Source organism: Dendrobates tinctorius, unplaced genomic scaffold, assembly GCF_039654945.1.
Source record: "Dendrobates tinctorius isolate UK_male_01 unplaced genomic scaffold, ASM3965494v1 ptg000154l, whole genome shotgun sequence".
Taxonomy (NCBI): Eukaryota; Metazoa; Chordata; class Amphibia; order Anura; family Dendrobatidae; genus Dendrobates; species Dendrobates tinctorius.
In genome coordinates this window covers 19,892,851-19,918,689 of record NW_027361821.1, presented here as the reverse complement: position 1 = coordinate 19,918,689, position 25,839 = coordinate 19,892,851, and the positions used below count along the sequence as shown (strand labels likewise).

At 45.8% G+C, this 25,839-nt stretch overlaps 1 protein-coding gene and 1 long non-coding RNA gene across 2 annotated transcripts in view; both read right to left on the bottom strand.

Moving 5' to 3' along the window:
- Positions 1-25,631, bottom strand: part of TMEM164 (transmembrane protein 164) — a 59,071-nt gene extending 33,440 nt beyond the window's left edge. The window contains exon 1 of the mRNA XM_073547650.1: positions 24,949-25,631. Within this exon, the coding sequence (XP_073403751.1) occupies positions 24,949-25,335 (387 nt within the window). The 5' untranslated portion in view covers positions 25,336-25,631. The remainder of the gene's footprint in view (positions 1-24,948) is intronic.
- LOC141050938 (uncharacterized) lies at positions 15,871-18,978 on the bottom strand. The gene is made up of 2 exons (XR_012220564.1): positions 17,389-18,978; positions 15,871-16,092 (listed from the first exon to the last, which is right to left on the bottom strand). It is a non-coding gene; the product is annotated as an uncharacterized lncRNA (long non-coding RNA).
- Positions 25,632-25,839: the final 208 nt, after the last annotated feature.

Below are 25,839 nucleotides of genomic sequence, written 5' to 3'. Positions count from 1 at the left end.
ATTAGCTACGTGATAAGACAAGTCATTAATGCTGATATGGACACAGTTCCAGGGAGAAAGGTTAGCAACCTGGCAACGCCTGGAAAAGTTTACTACGGAACAGCAGCAATTGCTCTGCCACATCAACAACCCATCACCACCCAAATAGACCACTTCTGGCGTCACCCAGTCAATGCCCAATTATACTGGCTGATCTTGGCCAATTAACAAGCGCTGATCGACTAGTTAACTAAACTAGTTAGGTAATTGACGCTCATTTACAGACCGATAATAAATTGCTGATAGGACCAGAATGATAATATGACCGTCTTGTCCCCAGTAGAGCAGAGGTGAGGAACCTTCTTCTTGCCAAGGGCCATTTGGAAACTTAATTCATCCGTCGGGGGCCGTACATATTGTGTTCCAATAGTGTGAACACTTCGTGCCCGTGCTCACAGAGAAACAAGAAATTAAAAGGCTGGTGGCCATCAAAACCAGGGCCGCCATCAGGGCATTACTGCCCTAAACTGGCGTATTGGGCCCGATCAGCAGAGGAGGTCCGAATCGGGCCCCATCAGCAGTATTCTGCTGATGCAATAACTGAACCTGCATCTGAGACCGCACGGCAATAGTTAAAGCTGCCATCCAATCAGATGCTGGTAGCTGACGTCAGCGCGAACGGCGCCGGCGTATGACGTCATTGTCGTTCACCAGCGAGTGCGCGCTTGAAACGCCTGGAGGTATCATCGCCGCAGGAGCGCGGACAGGTAAGGAGGAAAGGTTTTTTAATTTATTTTTATTGAAAGCAGCAAGCCGCAATATTTTTCACCGGTAGGATGGAGACACATGCCCGGGGCAGAATGGAGACACGGGGGCAAGATGGGAGAACATATGGCGGGAGCCAGGACTGACACGCAAAGGGACCAAGATGGGGGATATTACCACCATAGGGGCTAATTAAGGGATATTATAACTGCAGTGATGTATTTATTTTATTTTTTGAGGATACTGTTTTAAATGGGGGAGGCGGTTCCGTTACTGTGCAGAGCAACACGGTCGCCTTTTTTTCTTCATCTGGTGTAGTTTAGAATTTTGGAATTTTAGAATCTTGGAAAACAATAAATAATGTGTTCTGCAAGCGGTGCCCTAGATAACTTATTTCCTGCAGAGCAGAGCCCTTGCTGGAAGTGACGGCGGTGTGTGCTGGATGAAGATGAAGGACTTCGCCTAGAGACATCACTGGTGAGTCAGTGTGTTACCTGTACACTGACACTATACACTGTAGACTATATACAGTCTTCCTGTGTACAATGTCACCAGTGATCACTGTATTACCTATACACTATATACAGAGCTCCTGTGTATAATGGCACTGATGGTGATATAAGTATGGTGTTTTGTTTTGTTTTTTATTACTGATGAGTATTGTAGTATTCAGTCACCATGTGGTGGTAATATGTGGTCTGGACATGGTGTGGTGGTATTTGTCCCTTTTATGTGATATTCGGTCACTGTGGTGGTAATATGTGGTTTGTACATGGTGTGGCCGTATTTGTTCCTTGTATGTTGTATTATAGGTCACTATGTGGTAGTAATATGGTGTCTGGTCATGGTGTGGTGGTATTTGTCCCCTGCATGTGATATTATTGGTCATTTTAAAAATTGAAAAATAAATAAAAATATACCTAAATTGTGTTGGATATTTTAACAAATGTTTAATAGGTTAGAGTAGGGCCTGGCCAAAAGAGTCTACCTTGTCGTGGTGGCGGCTTAAAAAAATCTTTTGGCCAAAACAAAAGCTGCTGGCTTTATGTGTGATCTGGTGATGGGAACAGTTAATGTGTGATTGTTGAGAAGTGGAGTTTTTCCAAGAGAGAGCGGTGGGACTGTGGACAGCTCGAGGGGTAGAGGCGGGGCTGGGGAGGAGTCTTGGTGGAGTCCCCAGGAATGTGCCCGGGGGCCGGAGAAAAGGTCATCGTGGGCCATAAATGGCCCTCAGGCCTGAGGTTCCCCACCCCTGCCGTACAAGATCAAGTTATCAAAAGCACATCTTCTGTGTACACGATTATTTGACATAGTTTTTAAGCTGCCATAAACACTCAAATACCCCTAATGACAAGTGCTTGGTTTGTTGTTTGGGTGAACACTGGATCTAATATCTTATTCCAGGGAAATCCATGTTTCCTACTATGTAAAATGAGCTGTTAAGATCTATGGGCTTGACATAGATTTCCCTGAGAATCTGCCTCCAGAGATTATTTTATATGAAAGAGGGCATGACCAGTGTGAGATATGTAATGACTGACAGTCTGCTCTCCAGAGCTACATGTCTCACACCCTTTTCATGTAAAATAGTCTCTGGAGGCAGATTCTCAGGGAGATCTATGTCCAGCCCGTAGATCAAAACAGCTCATTTATATATTAAGAAAAATGAGGATTCCTCTGGAATAAGACATCAGATCGCAAATATCAAGATATCATTTTTTATTCAGCTTCCTATGTCATTCATGCCCATATACAGTGGCATGTAAAAGTTTGGGCACTTCTGGTCAAAATTACTGTTATTGTTTACATATAAGCAAGTCGAAGTTTAAATGATCTCTAAAATGCCTAAAGTTAAAGATGACACATTTCCGTTGTATTTTAGGGTCTAGGGTCTCCGCTGGAGAAATAGACTGTCTGGAGAGACGCGCTGCATGTCCGACTCCGCGAGTGACCCGCGGGCATCTGTGGATGCATAGTGATCCACTCTGCTGTGACATCTGAATGCTGTGGGATGGGCGCAGCACAAGTACACAGCGTCCAACTTGCAGCGACTACTGATCGTGTGCACATACCTTTGAGGTAGTCTATTGTGGATTTTGACATGTGTTTAGGATCATTATCCATTTCTAGAAACCATCCTCTTTTTAACTTCGCATTTTTTACACATGATGTTAGGTTTGCATCAAGAATTCATTGAAATTTTATTGAATCTATTCTTCCCGTGCCACTGCCTGCAACACAACCTCAAAGCATGATTGATCTACCACCATGCTTAATGGTTGGTGAGATGTTCTTTTACTGAAATTCTGTGCCCTTTTTTCTCCACACATACCTTTGATCATTGTGGCCAAAGAGTTCTATTTTAACCTCATCGGTCCACAGGACTTGTTTCCAAAATGAAACAGGCTTGTTTAGATGTTCCTTTACATGATGCTGAATTTTATGGTGAGGAAGCAGGAGAGTGTTTCTTCTGATGACTCTTTCATGATGGCCATATTTGTGCAGGTGTCTCTGAACAGTAGAACAATGTACCACAACTCCAGAGTTTGGTACATGACTGGAAAGGTCTTTTCCAGTCAAGCAGAGATTGATTTGCCTCTCTAGCAATCCTACGAGCAGCTCTCACTGAAATTTTGCTTGGTCTTCCAGACCATATCTTGCCCTCCATTGTTCCTGTTAACTGTCATTTCTTAATTACATTTCGAACTGAGGAAAGGGCAACTTGAAAATGTTTCTATCTTCTTATAGCCTTCTACTGCTTTGGGCCTCCACCATTTTCAGAGTGCTTGCTAGGCAGCTGCTTTGAAGAACTCATGGAGGCTTTTTTCCTTCACAAGGTTAGAGAAGGCTGAGTTTTTATAAAGCTGGTAAATTTGCATTACCTGGCTTTTGCTAATGATGATAGTGAACAAGTCATAACACTAAACAGGCTAATTAAGGTCTGAAACCTTAGTCAAAAGTTATCTAAGCACACAAATGCCCAAAATTTTGCATATACCCATTTTCCTTTTAGTAATTTTTAAAATGCAAAAATATGATTATTATTTTTTCCTAAAATATAAAAGGAAAGGTGTCATCTTTAACTTTAGACCTTTTAAAGATCACTAATTTTCAACTTGCTTAACTGTTTAAATTACCAGGGGTGCCCAAACTGTTACATGCCATTGTCCATGGCTTGGGAGGCTCGATCCTACTGACAAATTCCCTTTAATGCAACCCTCCACCCTCGGCCTGCACAGTGACTATACATTTCCGATGCATAGAGACCCCACCCTGGTGTCCTCCATGTGCCCCTTGCTGTCTCCTTGTTCAGATGACCACAGCATCTTTCATGCCTCCAAGATGACCACCATAGAGGTATAGTGAGTACAGTGTTAAGTCTAAATTACACCTCTGTTGCCTTACCAATTGCACAGCACAGGGAAGGCATGGTCTATACTTACCTGGCGAATTGAGAGCACCAGGTGTTGTTCCTATACATATAAAATTTAAGGATACTTTTCAGTTCTATGGTGGAAGGTCACTTTAGTGCGCGTCTCTGCTTTTTTATGATTATACATCTTTAGAATTCTTTGGGGTCTAATATATTACTAGGGTACGCCATTTGCTAAACTTGGGGAGGGGTGGGGGAACATGTGACTACAGGAGACCCATAACCCCAAAAGAGGAGATGCCACATGGGAGCAATCGGCAGTGGGCCTACGGCAGAGCTCCGGCTCGGCCATAGCGCTGTGCTGTGAGTCTTCAGATGGTGCTGTAGTGCTCCTCACATCTTTCATACACCAATTGGTGAAGGATTCTGCTAATCAGTGAGCAGCCGCATAAGCTAGAGACCTGCGTCACATTAATTGGCTGAGACGCCCTATAAATGAGATAGTTTGTCATGTAAACTGATGATCCGGTGATGAAGCATGACATTATTTACATTACTAATTGTGCACCCTATAAATGGATCAGGTTTCCACTGTTAATTCCATGCCATAAACTCATCATATGTGATCAGCACTCAGAGGAGCAGCGTTTTATAGATTTTACAGCAGTTCTCAGATTTCATCCTGCACAGACCAGACCGACCACTTGTGACCGCCGCCAGCAGATAATATACTGTACGTAACATTTCCCCTGAAATAACAGGACGAAAGCATTACACCAAAACCTCAATGCGCGCTCCAGTGTCCCCTGTAACGAACACATCAGTGTACATGTGCTTGCAGTTTGTAATCATTATAAGCTTGCTGCTTTTCTCAACACCTCCCCATGTGCTTGTGCTTCAACAAACCAAATAGGTTAGGCAGAATATTGGGAGAAGGACAAAACCGCAGCTCGAAAGTCTAACAAGACAGTTGCTCACCCTTCCCAGGTCTCTCCATTGCAGATATAAGTAATCAAAGTATTTGATCTTTAATGAGTTAACTTTTTTAAAATTTAAGTCAAAGTGGGTGTTATGGTTTTCGCTGGGGGGTCGTGTACTTCATCTCTCTGTATGATGCTGACCAATCATAAGCGAGCAAGAACACTCAAAAGGAACAACACGCCCCCACCATAGCTCAGAGCAAGTTTCTCAGTATGAGATGTAATGGATACAGCCCTGATCTCTCGGTCTAACCTCTTTGCAGTCAGTCACTGTGTGTGTGTTTGGGGGGGGGGGGGGCAGCAGTACAGCTGAGTTTCGCTGGATCAAACTACAAAGCCTTTAATCAGCTATCCTTCTCTTCCTAGTACTATCCACAATGCTGTACTGCCCTTCCTCCACACTGCCAGCCCAGAAATATCTTAGTAATCACACTGTCAGTTGTGCTAAATTTTTACTCGCTCTGCAGCGAGATCAAAACAGGGTGTCATTATATCGCACACAGTAGCAGCCCAGAAGTCAGTTTACTCCTGTGTGAGACCAAATGACCTCACTGCAGAGAGATTGTTGTTGCTTGAGCACAGAAGACTTGAGTGATTACTGACACTCAGTAATTAGCAGAGCCAATAAGAACTCATAGAAGAGTTTGTAATGTGACACAGCTAAACTCAGATGTACTGACCCTCCCCCACACTGACTCATGCAGGAGGTTAGACCAGGAGATCAGAGCTGCATCTTTACATCTCACACACTTAGAAACCTGCTATAAGCTATAGCGGGATGTGTTCTTTAGCTTGAGTGTTGCTGTCTGCTTATGAATGGTCGACAACAGAGGGAAAAGCACAAGCCTTGTAAAATCTACTTGGACAAACTCATTAAGGGCAAAATGATTGCCAATATCTCTGCAATGGAAAGGTTAAATGAAAAGGGAAAAAAAACACAAACATTTTTAATGCAAAGTTTACTGGAATACTTTAGTTATTAGATATAAATATAGGTGTTCAGTTCTGCAGAAAGCGTTCAGTATAGAAGTGCCTGGTCCTTTTAATAATGAGAGTAGCTGAATGCTCAGCGACTGTGGATGACATACGTGTCACAGACACGTGTCAGCGCTGAAGGCTCCAATGACCTAAAACAAATGTACTGCAAACCAGATGAGAAATCTCACTTATTGATTCTTCACTCCAGCAGAGGACAATCTCACTTTTAAATCTGACTCAATAGGACAATAATCATCTACCATACAAGATTTTTGGCAGTGAAGGTTTCATTTTTACTTTATATTACATATTATGAAGTGCTATAAAGAGGATCTACTGACTGGGGCAGTGATCAATATTGGCCTAGCTTCCTCATCACACCAGCTGTGCTACATATTAAAACATTAAGAGGAAACTCAATCAAAAGTAAATTCAGACACCTGTAAATGGCTGCACACAAGGTCAGAGCAATGTCAGAGACCGTACTAAAGGCTCCTATTCACATTAGATAAAAACGGACCATTGAATGACATCAGATCACAGATATCAATGTATCAATTTATTCACCTTTCTACGCCCTACATGCCCATACAAATGGCTTAGGAGGGGTGATCCTACCAACATTTTCTGTAAGGCAAGGTTACTCAAAGGTTTTTATTTCACTAAGAAGACATTTACAAATAAAATGAATATTTACCAACAGAAAATAGTTTAATAGTTATAAATTAGGAACAGAATATGGCAGAAATCAGGGTAGATTTTATATGTAGAATGGCAGTAATGCTTTGTTACTTAGTGAATACATATACCCCTGCTTAAAAGACCACAACAGACAAGTCCACAGCAGTGTTTGGTGACAGCAGTCCTTTGACTTATACACTCAGTCCCGATTGATCTGCCTTAAGATTTGGGGAGTTTGGCTGCTGTCACACGACACCTATGTAACCTGTGGTTAGCTCTGATGGAATACAACGGAATCTGTGGCAAACCTAATTACATTCTATTTTTTTACATTTTTACCAAAGAAAGATACAAGGAGAAAATCCGGCAGCATTCTCTGCTATCTGACATCATATCTGGAGCAAAGATTATTAATTTCCAAACGGTCACTAATACACTGTGCTTAGACTGCCTTATCTCTTGGCGTTTGTGCTTCAGTACAAGATACAGAGGCTTGCTACGCATTTTGCTAAGGACAGTGTCAGGGGTTATTTTCTGTAATACAATAATGTGTCAGCAGGACTAGAAACCAAATGTCTCCATGTCACAGGGTTTTCTGGAACTTTAATACTTATGCTTAGTCCCCATTGATCTGATTTTATTACCCGACTCCTAACATCACTACTGACCAACCAAGGGGCTGTTTGCCACCGGAACGGTTACAATTCTGTACACCGTGTTGTATCCCCCCACTCAGGGGCGGACATACCACCTGTACAGACAGTGCAGGTGCACCGGGGCTCGGAGGTGGAGCGAGGCCCATGCAGGGAGGCTAATACTGAGGTCAATCTGACCCATTTCACAGAGCCTGAGGCTCCAGGAGGACCCATGGCCAGACTGCCCTTATGTGCAGCGGGTAGGAAGGGATCCCTGCAGCTTCGATGCCTAAAGGAGAAAATGGCAGCAGAATGGAGCTGCAGGGATCCGTCCTCTGCTTCCTGCCTGGCGTCTTCTTCCTGACACAGGCGCGTACGGCTTGATGACATCAGCATTCAGCTGCCAGCGACAATGATGTTGCGAGGGAACGGACGGAGAGGTGTTTTGCTTTTAGCATTTGGTGAATATGGTAAACAAAAAATCCAAAAAAAAAACGACATTGTAGAACTGCACTTTTTTTTTTGCAATTTCACCACACTTTTTTTTTCCCCCCGGTTTTTAGCACTCAATAAGGTAAAACCAATGATGTCATTCAAAAGTACAACTTGTCCCGCAAAAAAACAAGCCCTCACATGGCCATATTGACGGGAAGAAAAAAAAAAAAAAAAAAAAAAAAAAAAGTTATGACTCTGGGAAGAAGGGGATTGAAAAACAGACACAAAAATGAAAATGGGGTGTGGCACAAAGGGTAAAGTACATATGGGCTGGGGCGGTACAAGTGCTTTGAAAAAGAATGTTTCACCCGCAAACTTATTGTATTTTACTTGGATTTTATGTGAGCTAGCAACACAAAGTAGCAAGATCTTGCTAAATATACAAGGAAATCACACATGATTTTCTAATTATTTAAAAACATAAATATGAATATTGTGACATGCATTGTATTCTGCCCCCTTGAGTCAATGCTCTGTGGGACCACCATTCACTGCAAGTCTTTTGGTGTCTGTGTCTATTAGGTTTGCACATCTAGAGGCTGACATTTTTCCCCATTCTTAGCACACTCGCTCTAGCTCAGTGAGATTGGATGGAGACGTCTACACATGAATATTCTTTGACCGAAACCATCCATTGTATCTCTGGCAGTAGGTTTGGGGACATTGGAAGGTGAACCTACATAGGCCCCAGTCTCAAGTTTTTTGCAGCCTCTAATTGGTTTTTCTCCAGGATTGCCATTCATTTCCCTCATCTATCAACTGACCAGCCTCCCAGTCCTTGATGAAGAAAAAGCATCTCACCAGCATAATGCTGCCATCGCCATAATGGATGGGGAGGGTATGGTGTTTTCAGGGGTGATGTGCAGTTTTCCACCACACTTAGAGTTTTTCATTTAGGAAAACAAGTTTTACCTTGGTCTGATATGACAAGAGCACGTTCTTCCACATGTTAGCCGAAATCCTCTACATGACTTTTTGCAAACAGGATTTCTTATGGGTTGCTTTAAAAAAAATAAAAAATAAAAAAAAACAAGTTTTCTACTTGCCACTCTTCCATAAAGGTCAGACTTGGAATATACAACTAAAATATGTCCTGTGGACAGATTCTCCTATCTGTGCTGTCAATCTCTGCACATCCTCCAGAGTGGCCATGGGCCTCTTGGCTGCTCTTTTAATTAGTGCTCTCTTTGCTTGGGATGTCAGTTCAGGTGAGCGGCCATGCCTTGGTAGGTTTGCAGTTGTACCATACTCCTTGAGCTTGGGAGAGATATACACTCACTGGCCACTTTATTAGGTACACCTGTCCAACTGTGTGTTAAGACTTAATTTCTAATCAGCCAATCACATGGCGGCAACTCAGTGCATTTAGGCATGTAGACATGGTCAAGACAATCTCCTGCAGTTCAAACCGAGCATCAGTATGGGGAAGAAAGGTGATTTGAGTGCCTTTGAACGTGGCATGATTGTTGGTGCCAGAAGGGCTGGTCTGAGAATTTCAGAAACTGCTGATCTACTGGGATTTTCACGCACAACCATCTCTAGGGTTTACAGAGAATGGTCCGAAAAAGAAAAAAAATCCAGGGAGCGGCAGTTCTGTGGCCGGAAATGCCATGTTGATGCCAGAGGTCAGAGGAGAATGGGCAGACTGGTTCGAGCTGATAGAAAGGCAACAGTGACTCAAATTGCCACCCGTTACAACCAAGGTGGCCAGAAGAGCATCTCTGAACGCACAGTGCGTCCAACTTTGAGGCAGATGGGCTACAGCAGCAGAAGACCACACCGGGTACCACTCCTCTCAGCTAAGAACAGGAAACTGAGGCTACAATTTGCACAAGCTCATCGAAATTGGACAGTAGAAGATTGGAAAAACGTTGCCTGGTCTGATGAGTCTCGATTTCTGCTGCGACATTCGGATGGTAGGGTCAGAATTTGGCGTAAACAACATGAAAGCATGGATCCATCCTGCCTTGTATCAACGGTTCAGGCTGGTGGTGGTGGTGGTGTCATGGTGTGGGGAATTTTTTCTGGGCACTCTTTGGGCCCCTTGGTACCAATTGAGCATCGTTGCAACGCCACAGCCTACCTGAGTATTGTTGCTGACCATGTCCATCCCTTTATGACCACAATGTACCCAACATCTGATGGCTACTTTCAGCAGGATAATGCGCCATGTCCTAAAGCTCGAATCATCTCAGATTGGTTTCTTGAACATGACAATGAGTTTACTGTACTCAAATGGCCTCCTCAGTCACCAGATCTCAATCCAATAGAGCATCTTTGGGATGTGGTGGAACGGGAGATTCGCATCAGGGATGTGCAGCCGACAAATCTGCGCCAACTGTGTGATGCCATCATGTCAATATGGTCCAAAATCTCTGAGGAATGCTTCCAGCACCTTGTTGAATCTCTGCCACGAAGAATTGAGGCAGTTCTGAAGGCAAAAGGGGGTCCAACCCCTTACTAGCATGGTGTACCTAATAAAGTGGCCAGTGAGTGTATATACAGTTAGGTCCATATATATTTGGACAAAGACAACATTTTTCTAATTTTGGTTCTAAACATTACCACAATGAATTTTAAACAAAACAATTCAGATGCAGTTGAAGTTCAGACTTTCAGCTTTCATTTGAGGGTATCCACGTTAAAACTGGATGAAGGGTTTAGGAGTTTCAGCTCCTTAACATGTGCCCCCCTGTTTTTAAAGGGACCAAAAGTAATTGGACAGATTAAAAATAAAATGTTCATTTCTAGTACTTGGTTGAAAACCCTTTGTTGACAATGACTGCCTGAAGTCTTGAACTCATGGACATCACCAGACGCTGTGTTTCCTCCTTTTTGATGCTCTGCCAGGCCTTCACTGCGGTGGTTTTCAGTTGCTGTTTGTTTGTGGGCCTGTCTGAAGTTTAGTCTTTAACAAGTGAAATGCATGCTCAATTGGGTTGAGATCAGGTGACTGACTTGGCCATTCAAGAATATTCCACTTCTTTGCTTTAATAAGCTCCTGGGTTGCTTTGGCTTTATGTTTTGGGTCATTGGTCGTCGTTTCATACTACAGATGGACAATCAGTTTGGCTGCATTTGGCTGGATCTGAGCACACAGTATGGCTCTGAATACCTCAGACTTCATTCGGCTGCTTCTGTCCTGTGTCACATCATCAATAAACACTAGTGACCCAGTGCCACTGGCAGCCATGCATGCCCAAGCCATCACACTGCCTCCGCCGTGTTTTACAGATGATGTGGTATGCTTTGGATCATGAGCTGTACCACGCCTTCGCCATACTTTTCTCTTTCCATCATTCTGTAGAGGTTGATCTTGGTTTCATCTGTACAAAGAATGTTCTTCCAGAACTGTGCTGGCTTTTTTAGATGTTTTTTAGCAAAATCCAGTCTAGCCTTTGTATTCTTGAAGCTTATGAGTGGCTTGCACCGTGCAGTGAACCCTCTGTATTTACTTTCATGCAGTCTTCTCTTTATGATAGATTTGGATATTGATACGCCTACCTCCTGGAGAGTGTTGTTCACTTGGTTGGCTGTTGTGAAGGGGTTTCTCTTCACCATGGAGATTATTCTGCGATCATCCACCACTGTTGTCTTCCGTAGGCGCCCAGGTCTTTTTGCATTGATGAGTTCACCAGTGCTTTCTTTCTTTCTCAGGATGTACCAAACTGTAGATTTTGCCACTCCTAATGTTGTAGCATTTTCTTGGATGGGTTTTTTCTGTTTTGGCAGCTTAAGGATGGCTTGTTTCACCTGCATGGAGAGCTCCTTTGACCACTTGTTTCCTTCCCAGCAAAACCTTCCAAATGCAAGCACCACACCTCAAATCAACTCCAGGCCTTTTATCTGCTTAATTGAGAATGACATAACGAAGGGATTGCCCACAACTGTCCATGAAATAGCCTTGGAGTCAATTGTCCAATTACTTTTGGTCCCTTTAAAAACAGGGTGGCACATGTTAAGGAGCTGAAACTCCTAAACTAGTGTTTCTCAACTCCAGTCCTCAAGATCCACCAACAGGTCATGTTTTCAGGATTTCCTTAGTATTGCACAGGTGATGGAATTAATGCTTGAGCAGGTGTTGAAATCACCTGTGCAATGCTAAGGACATCCTGAAAACTTGATCTGTTGGTGGGTCTTGAGGACTGGAGTGGAGAAACACTGCCCTAAACTCTTCATCCAATTTTAATGTGGATACCCTCAAATGAAAGCTGAAAGTCTGAACTTCAACTGCATCTGAATTGTTTTGTTTAAAATTCACTGTGGTAATGTTTAGAACCAAAATTAGAAAAATGTTGTCTCTGTCCAATATATATATGGACCTAACAGATATAGATATCTCTATCTCTCTCTCTAACCCTGTTTACTCTTCTCCACAGCTTTGTCCATGACCTGTCTGGTGTGCTCCTTGTTTTTTTGTTTGCCATTGGATCCCTAATTTTCTCAATCAATCCTCTGAGGTCTTCACAGAACAGCTGCAGCTATACTGAGAATACATTTCACACAGGTGAACGCAATATACTAATTATGTGACTTCAAGAGGCAACTGATCCCTCTGGATTTTATCTAAGAGGATCAGACCACAGGGTGTTCATTACAAATGAACATCACAATTTTCAGATTTTTATTTTTAAAATAACTAAGAAACCCATGTATGATTTCCTTTATACTTCACAAACACTTGATACTTTGTGTTCGTGCATCACAAAGTCCCAATAAAATTAATTTACGTTTGTGAGTGTAACCTGAGAAAATTCAGAGTATGAAAACTTTTTCGAGGCACCTTCACAAAAAAATGAGCCTTCCCCCGATGCAAATGGCGTCATTACCTCTTGGACCTGGAGGTTGACCCAAAGAGGGAGCCTTTGCTCCTGCCACCATGGCTATGGGAACTCCTGTAAGTGCCCCTGTTGGACCTACTCTGACTTCTGCAGAGGAATCCTCTCCAAAAGGACAGGGGCCACTTAGGTCTATTCTCAGGGAACCCTTTCTTTTAGTCAGAGGCTAGCTCCAAGATGTTGTCTAAGGCTGGCCCGAATACTCTTAGCCCTGAGAAGGGGATGGAGCACAGCTTGGTCTTCGAGGTGTTATCCCCGACAAAGATTTCAGTCAGAGAGCTCTCCGGGCTGCATTAGACAGGGAGCTGTTCCCAGCTGCAAACCTTACTGATTCGGCCGACATGTCAGCAAGGAACGCCGTGGCCGATTTCATGAGGGGGAGGGAGGCTAGTATGTCTGACCTAGGGGTCTTATTGGATAAGTGTTCCTCCAACTGACCCATCCATAGGAACATAGACCTGGCCACCGAGGTGACCGCTATGTTTGCCCTAATAAGGGCCGTGGAGGAGTCCCAAGCCCGTTTTAGGAGAATGTCCACCTTCCTGTCCATTGGGTCACCCAGGCTTGACGAGTCTTCGAATGGAATGGTGGTCTTTTTGGCAATCTTTGCTACTGGGACGTCAATCTAAGGCTACTTTCACACTTGCATTAGGAGGCACAGCACAGGGCCGCCGTGCAGCTCCGCCCCCTCCGTTCAGCTCCTCCTATGGGCGCATAACGCTGCATGCGACCTGCGTACCCTATCGTTAGCACTGGTACACAGGCTGCGCACTGGTATGGGCGCATGCGCCCTTTTGACGGTGTGCCAACATGCACCAAACGCACCGTGTTGCATTTAGGTGCGCTCAGCGCACTGTCAAAAGGGCACATGCGCCAGCAAAAGCATACCAGCGAACGGCCTGCGTACCCAATGCTAACGATAGGGTACGCAGGTTGCATGCAACGTCATGCGCCCATAGGTGGAGCTGACTGGAGTGGGCGGAACTGCACGGCGGCCGTGCGCTGCGCCTCCTTACGCAAGTGTGAAAGTAGCCTTAGGTATCTCTTCCCATAGTCTTACTTCCTCGGGGTCGAAAGGTAGACGACCTTTATAGTCTCTGGAGAGTACAAGCCGACGTTCAACGTCCTTCCATTCCTCTAGTACCATGGCACGGATATGTTCGCTTATAGGGAATACTTTCTGCTTCTGTGATGCAAGTCACACGAACATTAGGTCCTGTCTGGACTGTGGCCTAGAGACCTCTTCAATTTGCATTGTACTCCTCACGGCCTGAACTAACTCGTCAGTGTTCTCGGCCTGGAACAGGTATTTTCTGCCCAAGTCGTGGCTCTCTGCTGGAAGCTCCCCTTCCTCTTCTGGATCGGAGTTCAGCAGGTCAGACCCCTCATCTGAGCTCTGTTCCGACTCCCTTAGTTCCATCTCCCACCTGGTTTGCTTGTGGCCTGGACCTGGGCTGGGAGGCTGCTTCCACGAGAGGCTGGACAGAGGCTTGAACCTCCTCACGTATCAGGGATCTCATCTCAGAGAAGGGACGGCTGCTCGTCTCACATGACCTTTGATGTACAGGGTCCGCAGAGGGTTTTGCCATGGGTGTCCGGTAGTTTCACATGGCATATAGGGCATCTGTTAGATTTTACCGAAGCCTTTCCGGACCTTTTGGTTGTGGCTGGGGTTCCCTTATCCTAAATGACATAAGATTGGGAATACTCAGGCTAGTTGCTCGGGGGGGGGGGGGGATTTAGGAGTGACTGTGGGGCTGACTGTTGTGGGGGTGCTTTGCGCCAAGTGCACTTACCCCTCCATCCTCCGCAATGTCTGCTTTCATGGTTGGTGATTTGAACACTGAAGCCTGTCGTCTCCTTCTCCCCTGCATTCCACCGCTGGAGCGCACGCTGCTGCCTGAGCCGGTATCAGTGACGCACTCCCCTCGCGAGACCCAGGAAGCCGCGTGCTACCCGTCTCGGCCACTTCTGGAACGCAAGCCGACGTCCGGCACGTAAGGCGGTGCTTGGAGGCCTGACGTCGGTACCCCGTCCCGGAAGTCCAGCTACCTATGGGGCACATGCGCGCTCAACCCCGTGGAGCGCCCACCAGGGTCTGGTGTCCTGAGCCGAGCCCCCCCAGCGGGAGGAGCGGATCTATCTAGGAGCCTCGTCCTGCTTACTGGCCTTTGGGGCAGAGGGACTCCCCACCAGGGAGTTTCGGCCCTGGGCCGCTTGACAGGGGGAAGGCTATAGGCCGAGCCGCACGATCCCCCCCGAGCCCTCTGGTAAGCTTGCGCAGCTCTTGTGTGTTCCTCCATGCAGGGACAGGAAAAACACTGAGGGAAAGGGGGTGGGACAGGACCTTTTAACCTCTTGTGCTTTCCTGTCCCTGCAAGGAGGAGGACGTCCTCCATGGTGCTGTCAGGAGGGACGTCCTGGAAAAATGTCCTGAATTCAGACCCACCCAGATTCCAGCTGCAGGGGAAGGGTCTGAGATTTTTTTACATTGTTGTGACCTGTAGTATTTTGCAGGCAGATTTTCTCTTTCCCCTACAAGCTGTCACAGTGAATCACAGGTGAACTGTCCTAGAAGTGTGCCAACACCTTCAGACAACACTGACCACGTTTTAGTATAGGCGGGCACAAAATGCAAGTACTGGAGATGGAGAACAAAGTGTGTGCTCCTCGCAGCATGGAATAATTCTGCCAGCTTGAGAATGAGTCTCACACACTACAGTGTGACAAGCCAGAAGGGGATGATACGGAGTCACACACATTATGTTCCAAAGACACTGATAAACAGTTCTTCCAGGAATCCAGAATCTGGCGCCGGGATCAGGAGGAGGATGAAGTTACTGGCAGCTCAGCATTTTATTTTACGCACACAATCATTTGCCTATTTTTTTGTCTTAAATTGAGATAAAAGTGAGAAAATTGCGGCAGACGACTATCCTGCATAGCTTCCAGGGTAGAAAAAAAAAAAAAACAGATAAAGGGCAGAATAATTATTGCAGTCATGGCTATTTATCTTCTAGGTTTTTTTTTTTCCTTATTTGCACTTAATTCTATTCTATAGGTCTTCATCTGTTTTTTTGTGCAAACGGTGTGACATTTCAGCAGGTTAATGGCTACGCTAAGGAGGTTACAAAATAGGTTAAAAGTAAAACAAAAAATATATATTTTTTTTATTTTTCACCAAATTCAAGAAGAGTGTGTCCCTTATTTTGATGGATTTTGCGAAAAAAGAGTCAGCGAATACCACAAAACAAAAAAAATAAATAAATTTCAAGCGATGATTCAAGCCCATAGTATCCTGGGGTGTACCAAAATCTTCCCAAGGTTAACCAGCATCGCGACAAGACAAACATAATGCTCCTTCATTACTATAATAAAAAGGAGAGACGTTAGTACTTATAATTACAATATAAAAAAAAAAAATGATAAATACAATTATAAAACAATGTATCGTTGGTTGCAGTTTCAGTGTAACAAACAAGTCAGCTGCTTAGTAAGGCTATGTGCAGACGCTGTGGATTCTGCTGCCAATCCGCTGCAGATTTGGCCCTGCGGATCCGCAGCAGTTCCGCAGACATTGTACAGTACAATGCAAAGCAATGGGATTTCAAATCTGCAGTGCACATGCTGCGGATTTTTCCGTGCAGATTTGCTGTGGTTTTAAATCCGCAGCATGTCAATTCTTTCTGCGGATTCCGCAGCGGTTTGACACTTGTTCCATTGTCCAGGCGTCAATCCGCAGGGGAAAACCGCTGGCAAATCCGCAGGAAAACTGCAGGTCACTTTACCTGCGGTTTTACCTGCAAATCCGCAGGTGAATCCACAAGTGTGTGCACGCAGCCTAACAGCTCCTAAAGGGATTGCTACATATAGTACCAATGCTCAGGGAGGCTACAGCACAGGGCAGCAATATGTCAGGCTGCAACTAGGCCCAGAGGAATTCAGCGCTGCCGTATGATAATGGAGCATATGTGATCGGCTAATTGGAGTAATAGTTCCCAGTGCTAATACTCATCTCCCAGGGGTGCAAACAACCAGAGAGGATCCACTAGAATACAGGCTAGAGAGCTGCATTATTTTACAGTAAGGCCTCTTTGTGGAGGAAAAGTAGAAAAGAGTATCTGGGAAAAAAAAAAAAAAAAATTCACAATGCAAACTGTATACATTAATAAACAGATGCCTTAGACCTGATTAGACTGGTGTAATTACTTTGAAAATCCATGGCTGTATAATACAGATTGTAAGATAGGCATATTAGTCCGTCTACAGAATGAAACAACTCACGAATCCAAATGTATTCAGTTTAATCCCATCCAGCCTGACAGCTGCAGCTTGTACTGAGCAGTGTGAGGTTTCAGCAGTAGCAGGGACACTGAGAAGCTGTCAATTAGGCTGGGTGGGAGGAAATAGAGCTGAACTTTTTTAAGGGTAAGTTCACACTAAACGTTATAGTCAATGTTTTTTTTGGGCAGTAAAACCTGATCTCTTGGCAGGAAAGAAGCTGCAGTAAGAAAAGCAGGTTTTGCTTGTTTTTTCTTGCGTTTTTTTTTTTGCCATGGTAGATTTGTCTCTTGTGCATGCTGATAAAATTTAGTACAAAAAAAAAAAAAAGAAAAAACGCTATTCTAGAGAACCAGGTTTTGGCACAAACTATGCATCAATACCTGATATCTGCTGCAGAGTTTCCACTTTTTTCACCACCCATTCATGTCAATGGTGAAAAACGCTGGAAAAAAAGAAAAACATGAAAAGTAGCATGCTCTATTATACATAAAAAACATGCAAAGCACAAAATACTTATGACAAAAAAGCTGTGTGCATGAGATTTCTGACATTTCAGACAGCTGGTACTGTAAAAAAGCAGCTGAAAATTTGCATTAAAAAAAAAAAAAAAAAACCAGTGTGAACTTTCCCTAAAAAGGGACTGTCAGCACAAAATTACTGATCAAACAAAGCACAAGCTCTCGGTCCTTCATAGCGGGCCAATCATTTACTGTATATACACCTTCCCATCTATTCTCCTGCTTTCTCTGGCTCTATGAGACAGAGCTGTCAGCCAAATAAAGGGGTGGTTGAGCTAAATGGAAAACAAGCAGGTAGGAAAGTATTTAACCGATTGGCTCCGCCGTGAAGCAACGGGACTGCACGCGCAGACTGATTTTCTGGCAGTCTCTGGGAAAATGGCGCCGGTGTCTGCGCATGTGCCATAACGGCGCCATTTTATTTAAGCCCACCTAGAGATCATTCTGTGCAAGCGCCGCTAGCACAGAATGTAATCAGGGGCCAAGGAAGAGCCAAAGACCCTACCTACAACGCTGTACAACAGCAATCGCCAGTGTGGTCCTGCATACAGCCACCCTTCTGTCTCCCAAATTGCATGATTTGGGGGGAATGAGTGAAGGTCCAACTGCTGAAAGCCCCGGCAATTGCTAGAATAGTGGACTCCTACACTTGGTCCCTCCTCACCCAGATGGCTGTCATGATGAGGAATTGAATGGAGAAACGATGGAGAACATGCACCATATCTTCACAATCTTCAATCGAGACACAAAAACAGCACTGAAGACTGTTATAATAATAGAAGCCATTAATAAAGAGGATAGCCAAAGGAGACCTTAGTAATGAGATGTATCATACAGAAACATTCACGCAGAGTACTCGCCAAGCCATCACGGAGGTTACATGCATAGGTGTAGAGGAGCCAAACCGCAGGCTCTGGTGTACAATGTCAGCCCGTCACAGGTAAATAGGGAGAGTACACACAACGTGAAGGACGATCAGGAACCAGACAAGGCGGAAATCCCATCTGCAGATTTATGAGCAAATACTGCATTTCACCATTTCAAAGGAAATGTCTCCACCATAAATCATTTTACTTAATAAAAATACTGAAGAACAAGGGAATTATTACTGCTATAGTTTACTTCTCATTAACTAGTTTGTCAGCACCACTGCAGGCCATCACCAGTGGCCGGTGTCTTAGGCAAGGAGTGCAGCGCTTACAAACTCTCTCCTGTTGAGCTTACAATAAACACTTAAGCTAGCCGAATTGCTCTATCGCTCGCGCTCCTCCGGTACTGCAAAGGCAAAACTGTCTCTACTTGCTGCATCGGAGAGCTCACAGTTTAAGTCAAAAGCTCGGCCATGCCGCTGGCCCAAACTGTCAATCTTCAGGAGCGCCCCCCACCGCGGAGAACAGAAAGATGGGAGAAGAGGGGTGCTCTCCTCAAGAAAGGAGGTAGCCACATTGATCTAACAAGGAAAAGTAGAGGGCCCAACCAGAAAAAAGGTCTACTTGTCACATACTCAAAGGTGATAGAAAATGCGAGGAAGGAGAACGTATGCAAAGTCAAGGATCATCTGACTAAAATATATATTTATTTATTAAATGACACAATCCAAAACAAAGACATGGAAAACACACAAAAATCTCTTAATACAGACTCCAGACTTTTTGGCAGAATTTCACAATACCATGGCTTATTTATTGGTTCCTTAAGTACCATCTTACAGACGGTGGATTAGACTTCAACACTATAGTGCTGTGTGCCGTTATGTTATGGCCATTTCGTGCTTTCAGTGTTTTGGATTGTGCATCACTTAATAAATTAGATTTTATTCAGGTGATCTGTGTCTTTGCATTCTTCTTCCACAGCCTCCTTTGTTAATCCAGAAGTGTCATTATAACCTGTACATTAAAGGGAAACTTTAGTCCCCAAAACCGCCATTAGCACCTCATAGATAAAACCATGTCCAAGAGGTTTACTTTGGAATATCATATTGTCATTTTTCAGAAAATTAAGCTTATTGATGACTGAAGGCTCTGGCGAGTAAGACCAGGCTGAACACATCGCATCCCTTAAGAATACGTAGATTTTAGTCCTGTCCGTAGTTCGTGTAGCTCATGTTCCCTAGAAATCATGGATTGGTACAAGATAAGCCACACATGGTGTAGTAACAATATATCATCTGACTGTGCCCTCAACCCCTGCAGAAGCCTAAACATGTGAACATGAACTCACCACGCCTGCATACACACCCTTGTATTCATTTTAGGTGGTACTCATCCATAAAATTCTTCTAACTCATGGATTCCATTATCAATCTGAGAGTGGCGATGAGCAGAAAGATATGCAGGTTCCTGGGCCATCCGTAGTCCATGGCTCCCGGGCCAGAGCCCTGCAAACCTCCTGCTAACAGCCAGTATATTGTATGGATCACATGAACTGCCATACAGCTGAACCCACCGGACAGGACCTCAACAGTTCTACAGTTACCACTTAGTCTGTGGCTAGGCCATAAATGTATTTAGTAGGAAAGCTCCCGCCATCCTGGAGACACCTCTGCAGGTTCAGGCCTATAGACGATGACTGCCCCAACACCAGCAATGTTTTGCTAGTAATTTGAGTTATGTAATCAATCATTAAAGCTTTTACATGAACACTACAAGTCGGGAATGCTGACAGACGCCACACCCACCAGAACCTGTTCGACACATCGTTCTCCCAAAACAAGTTTACTAATCGCGCTAGGCTCTTCAATGGAGGAGCAGGAAAGGAACTGTCCTCAGATGGCTCCATGAGCGGGCCAACGATTCTGTTCATATAAAAAAAGGACAAAGCATATCGCTTGATTAGATCGTCTACAGACCAGAACTGATCCATATTAAAAGGAAAAAAAAACTTTGGAATATTTTTGTAATAACTGATCCACCCTTTTCCCCACAGAAGACATACTCAGTAGATGTAGGGATCCGAGTCTCAGAAAACCACAGAGCATGTGACCCTACCATATATATGGAACCACTGAAGGAAACACCGCATTACATGCAAACAGGTCTCACCAGTACACACGGAGAAAGCGATCCCAGTGGGGAATCAGGGCTAACCAGAGGGTCCTGGCCAAGGATCGAATCCGGTAAACTAGGGTATATCCATCCAAGGAACTCACCAAGAAAATACACAAACAGGGCAGGTCAGGAAACCTATATAATAATGTCTATTTTATATAAATATAAAATCTGATCTTTATTGTGGTGGGGACTTTTTACTACTGTTTTGATGTAATTAACTCTCCTAGAGATGATAATCTCTGGGGAACATTAGGTTTTTCCGTACTGCTCATTTTTTCCCTACTGTAACCAAGTCACCCACAAGAGCCATAATCAAAAACAACTAAACGAACCTGCATTAAATGAAGCTACAGACCACGGCTAGGGGCACACCGTACATGTGCCAGTGTCTATATTCCATGATGGATGGTATTGTTACTTGATGACTGAAAAATACGCTTTTAATCTGGAAGGCTGCATGCCCCTAAATTCATCTATAAGCCATCTCCCTGACGCGGTGTTACAACCACTTATTACTATGTATGACCAGTGTAAAGCAGGACAGACAGCCTGTCATTTGTCCCAAGACCCCGGCGTCAGTCTACAATTATCTTGCTTGTTATACGGTTACTGAAAATACAAGTTGATTGTGTTTTACAGAAATTACTCTACTTCTTCCCTGGAGTTGAATGCTCAGCTTTGTACACCTTCACGGCTATTTTTCCACACTGTTCCAATACATCCAAAATTAAGAAAAATTCAGCAAGGTTGCAAATCTCAATGAAAAATCTATTTGTGTCTATGGTTCCTATGGTAACAGACAACAAACAAGCCACGTGTAGTCGGATTCTGCAGTCACAGCCGTCCATCATACATTTTACCTACAATTCTGAGGACAGAGCTGTGCGCCGCCGTTTCCATCAGTGCCATAGACTTTGGGCCTGATTCATCAAGACCACTCTTGTTCAGACCAGTCTAGATGAGGGGGTGTGCTGAGTCAGATGCTCCCGATTCATAGAGCGGTGCACACCACTTCATAGATCTGGAGTGCCTGACAAGCGGCGTGTGCCTCTGTGCGCTACACCGGAAACCTCACACCAGTAAGGTACTGGAGTAGGGAATGCCACAGCTCATCATGAATTAGACAAGCCGTGGCTATACACTCCAGCTGCGCTCCCATCCCAGCTCTTCCCATCTGGTGGAACCTAAGAGAAACTGGTGTGAAAAATAATCACAAAAATTTGGCACAACTCTGAGATATGAGGATAAATTTTGCAACTTCTGTAAACTTTTAGGCCGCTAGAATTCTTGCATCAAATCACTGATCAGAGGGGCTTTCACTCAAACTTGCTGATGGGCAAACAGGGGAAAGGGTCCCCCAGCCGCTGAAGCCCCATCGATCTGGCCCCTATCCAATGTTCTCGCCCCACACTTCTCTCTGACATTGTGTATCATTGGATGGCTTTATACTACCTTCATTATGTGCTGCACTTCAAAAGTTCCCATAATAAGGAACTTTGGGACTCAGTGGTGTGATGGTGGTGCTCACTGAGGTCCCAAAAGCACAGTATGGGAACATGTTAAGTCAGCCATTATTAGGGGAAACCTCCAGATCCTTCTGACACTATATTCTCTACCTAGTAGAATTAAGTCACGCTCACAAGATCACACGCCAACATTAGATTCCTGCTAACTCAAACAAGCCAACACCCTGGCAATGCTGACAGTAGAGAATTGCGCCAGGTTACTCAGCCACCGGGGAGCTCGCTGCCCATCATCACACTGCATTATGTGCCATAGAGCAAGAGGGGGTAGCTCGCGGCTCACTGAATAGCATGTAAGGACATGTAATCCTGGAGCTGCCAACCGTCTGTGACTGCCATTGTTCTCCTATCAGCGAAATCTACAGGCTTTGTAAATTAATAATAAAGGTGATATTATTCCATGTATACTGCTAAAACCTATTGGACGGCTGATAATAAGCAGGATGAGTAACGCAATCAGATAGGCTAAAGGCCCATACACATTAGACTAATGGCAGGCGACGTGCAGATATCTGCGGACAGGCTAACGTGTATGGGGGCCTCAAACTATTCTCTGACAGATGATGTTTGGGGCAAGAAGGATCTGACAAGTCAGATCTTTGACGGCCAATGCTTTTGTTCTCCGAAAAGGCAAGCTGCCACCGGAGGAGTCTGACAGCCTCTCTCTCAAAGAATACAGGAATGCTCCGAAAAGACAAGCTATGTGTATGAGGGAGTTGGGATAGTTGCCAGGCAGTCAGTCATTTGGTTGCTGGCTATATACCATGTATGAGGCGGGCTATAGAAGACCTCTGGCCAGGTTATAAAGGCTGTTTGAAAAGGTTGGACAACTTGCTGTTCAGCAAAGTCCTGAGAAGATCCATTCTTGGCTCTGCATAATTGGGAAATACACTGATGAATGTATTCCATTAGGAAACTGCCTCTAGCACAACCGAGGTGATCAGTGAGATGGCACAACATCCTCTGACGCCATGTCCTCATACACAGGCCACAAGTGCACCGGCCTATTTGCTAACCTGATAGAGAACATAGCACGCCCGCCCGGTGCAGTCACACACTGCGCACGCCCGCCCGGTGCAGTCACACACTGCGCACGCCCGCCCGGTGCAGTCACACACTGCGCACGCCCGCCCGGTGCAGTCACACACTGCGCACGCCCGCCCGGTGCAGTCACACACTGCGCACAGGCGCACACACATACAGTGCAGTCACACACTGCGCACAGGCACACGCACATACAGTGCAGTCACACACTGCGCACAGGCGCACGCACATACAGTGCAGTCACACACTGCGCACAGGCGCACGCACATACAGTGCAGTCACACACTGCGCACAGGCACACGCACATACAGTGCAGTCACACACTGCGCACAGGCACACGCACATACAGTGCAGTCACACACTGCGCACAGGCACACGCACATACAGTGCAGTCACACACTGCGCACAGGCACACGCACATACAGTGCAGTCACACACTGCGCACAGGCACACGCACATACAGTGCAGTCACACACTGCGCACAGACACTGTACGGCTGCGATGTGGCCCATGCTTTCACATGCATTAGAAGATTATTGCAAATTGCCTGTTTATTGTTAATGGTCACGAGGTTTGTGGAAAACTGTGGGGCTCAGGAAGAGAGCTGTCCAGGATCCAGCTATATATACTGCCTGTACGGTCAGTCTCAACTTGTCACAGAGACAGCAGTGGATCGCTTCAGGCTGATCAGATTCCTTTTAAAGAGTTGTCTTATTGAGTCAACCTCTAAGTAGGCTCTCAGCAGGAGTGATTGTAGGGGAGCTACTGACTTCAGTGTGTTCTTAGGCTAGACTACCTGTGGAGCCCCGACCCCCTAGGAGCCACCTCGTCATACTCAATGGAGCACCCGCTTCTTACTGAATGGAGCACTGACCCCTTAGGACTTTTAATGTGTGAGTGGAGGGGCAGTGGCGTTCCCTAACAGTAGTGTGACCTTCTCAGTGTCATTCTCAGCACAATGCTAAGTGTCCCCCTGCCATGAATTGTTCTTAACCGTCCAACACTTTTCACGTGGGCGTTTTCAGACATACTCTAAATTCAAGGGATGCCATGTAACAACATTTCCCAGTGACTACAGGGATGGCATTGTCATGGGAGCTGAAGAATGAAACAGCTCAGTCCTACCGCAGCATGCCACAATGACGGAACCCCACCCTAAAGAGACCCTCGGTCACTTATCACACTGGCAGCGCGGATAGAGGACCCCAATATTCAGTGAGTGCCCATATCCTTCTCACATTGCTGTAGGCAACTTTGGGATGAACTGGCCACTTTGTGTACTGCACAAGAGATGGAGACAGTCAGCATGGCAGCAGAGAAAGGAAAGTGACTCAGACTCAGTGAAACCTGCATCCGTGGTATCTCAGCCACCATCAGAACCTTTTCACATATGTGGGGGAACAGCTAAGCACCTTACAGATCATGATGATGTGGGACATCAGTCGTGGGCACAGTAGATGGAGATGTCTGACCATCTTCTGACAGCAGCTTCCTATACAAAGCACACTCAGACAATTGGGGCGTGCATGTGCACAGGTAGCTGATGCTTTAGCTTCCCAGACCCACAGGAGCTGATGTGACACCCTCATTATAGGGGCTGCTCATCACCGGGCCCCTGGGGTAAGGGGGCCACTCTCACCCCCAGAGCAGGTGGGATGGTGCATTATGACGAGGGCCCATAGAGTGTGGCCTCTTGTGTCAGCCACAGCTGGGGGTCCTCCATGTCGCCTTCCTCCCAGCACCACACCCAGGAGGTGTCATGGCACCGGGCACTGATGTGGGGAGATGCAGGGCTCCAATCTCACCTGTAGCATGGTGACCACATGGCAGGGGTTCAGTAGGTAGATCACAGTCCTGGTGGCAAATTTAAAGCCGACCTCCACCCCGAAGGTGAGGCAGAGCGCCCCCAGCAGCAGGTCCTGGCCCAGGCGGTGCGGCCGCTCAGTGACTGCCGGCAGCGGTCCCCCCGAGATCTTCCTCAGCGACAGCCCGATCTCCAGCACGGACAGCAGCAGCAGCGCCAGCGTCTCCAGCAGCCTCTGGCCGGGGGGCAGGAAGCCAGCACACTCCGGGCCCCCGTTACCGGCCAGGCTGGGGTCCACCCCGCCGTACAGCCAGTCTGTGTAGCGGGACATGCTGCTGCTGCCGCTCAGTAACCCCAGCACACCGCCGCCGCCTTCCTGACGGAACATCAAATGCCCGGCCCGAGCGCTTAGTAAGGAGGGAGGAGGAAGATGGCGGCAGAAGGAGGGCGCACGTGTGGGCTGTCAGTGCGAGGAGACGGGGCTCATACACGGTCCATGTGTACATAGATGTTCTCCGTGCGTCATGTGCAGAGCGCCCCCATGCGGCCAGTGCCTCACACAACAACCCTCCCGCGAGTCACCCCACCGAGCTGCCCGGTTCTGCGATCACTGCGATTGGCCAAGACGCTTCTCCGGAGCCCCGCCTACTCTATGACGTATGCCATTGCTGTCTACAGCAGCCTCGGAGCCGGATGTGTCAGTCAGTGAGGAGCCGCTGCTTGTTATTGTGCTGGTACGGGCCGCGCACAGCTGTGCGCAACAAGTGAGCGGTGCCCATGGCAACGGAGGAAAGAACCGTTGTCATAGGCTGCGCTGACAGGGTGCTGGAGCTTGTGCACAGTCCTTACACAGCCCCTACTACCGCAGCCTCAGGCTAAGGCTCTGTTCACA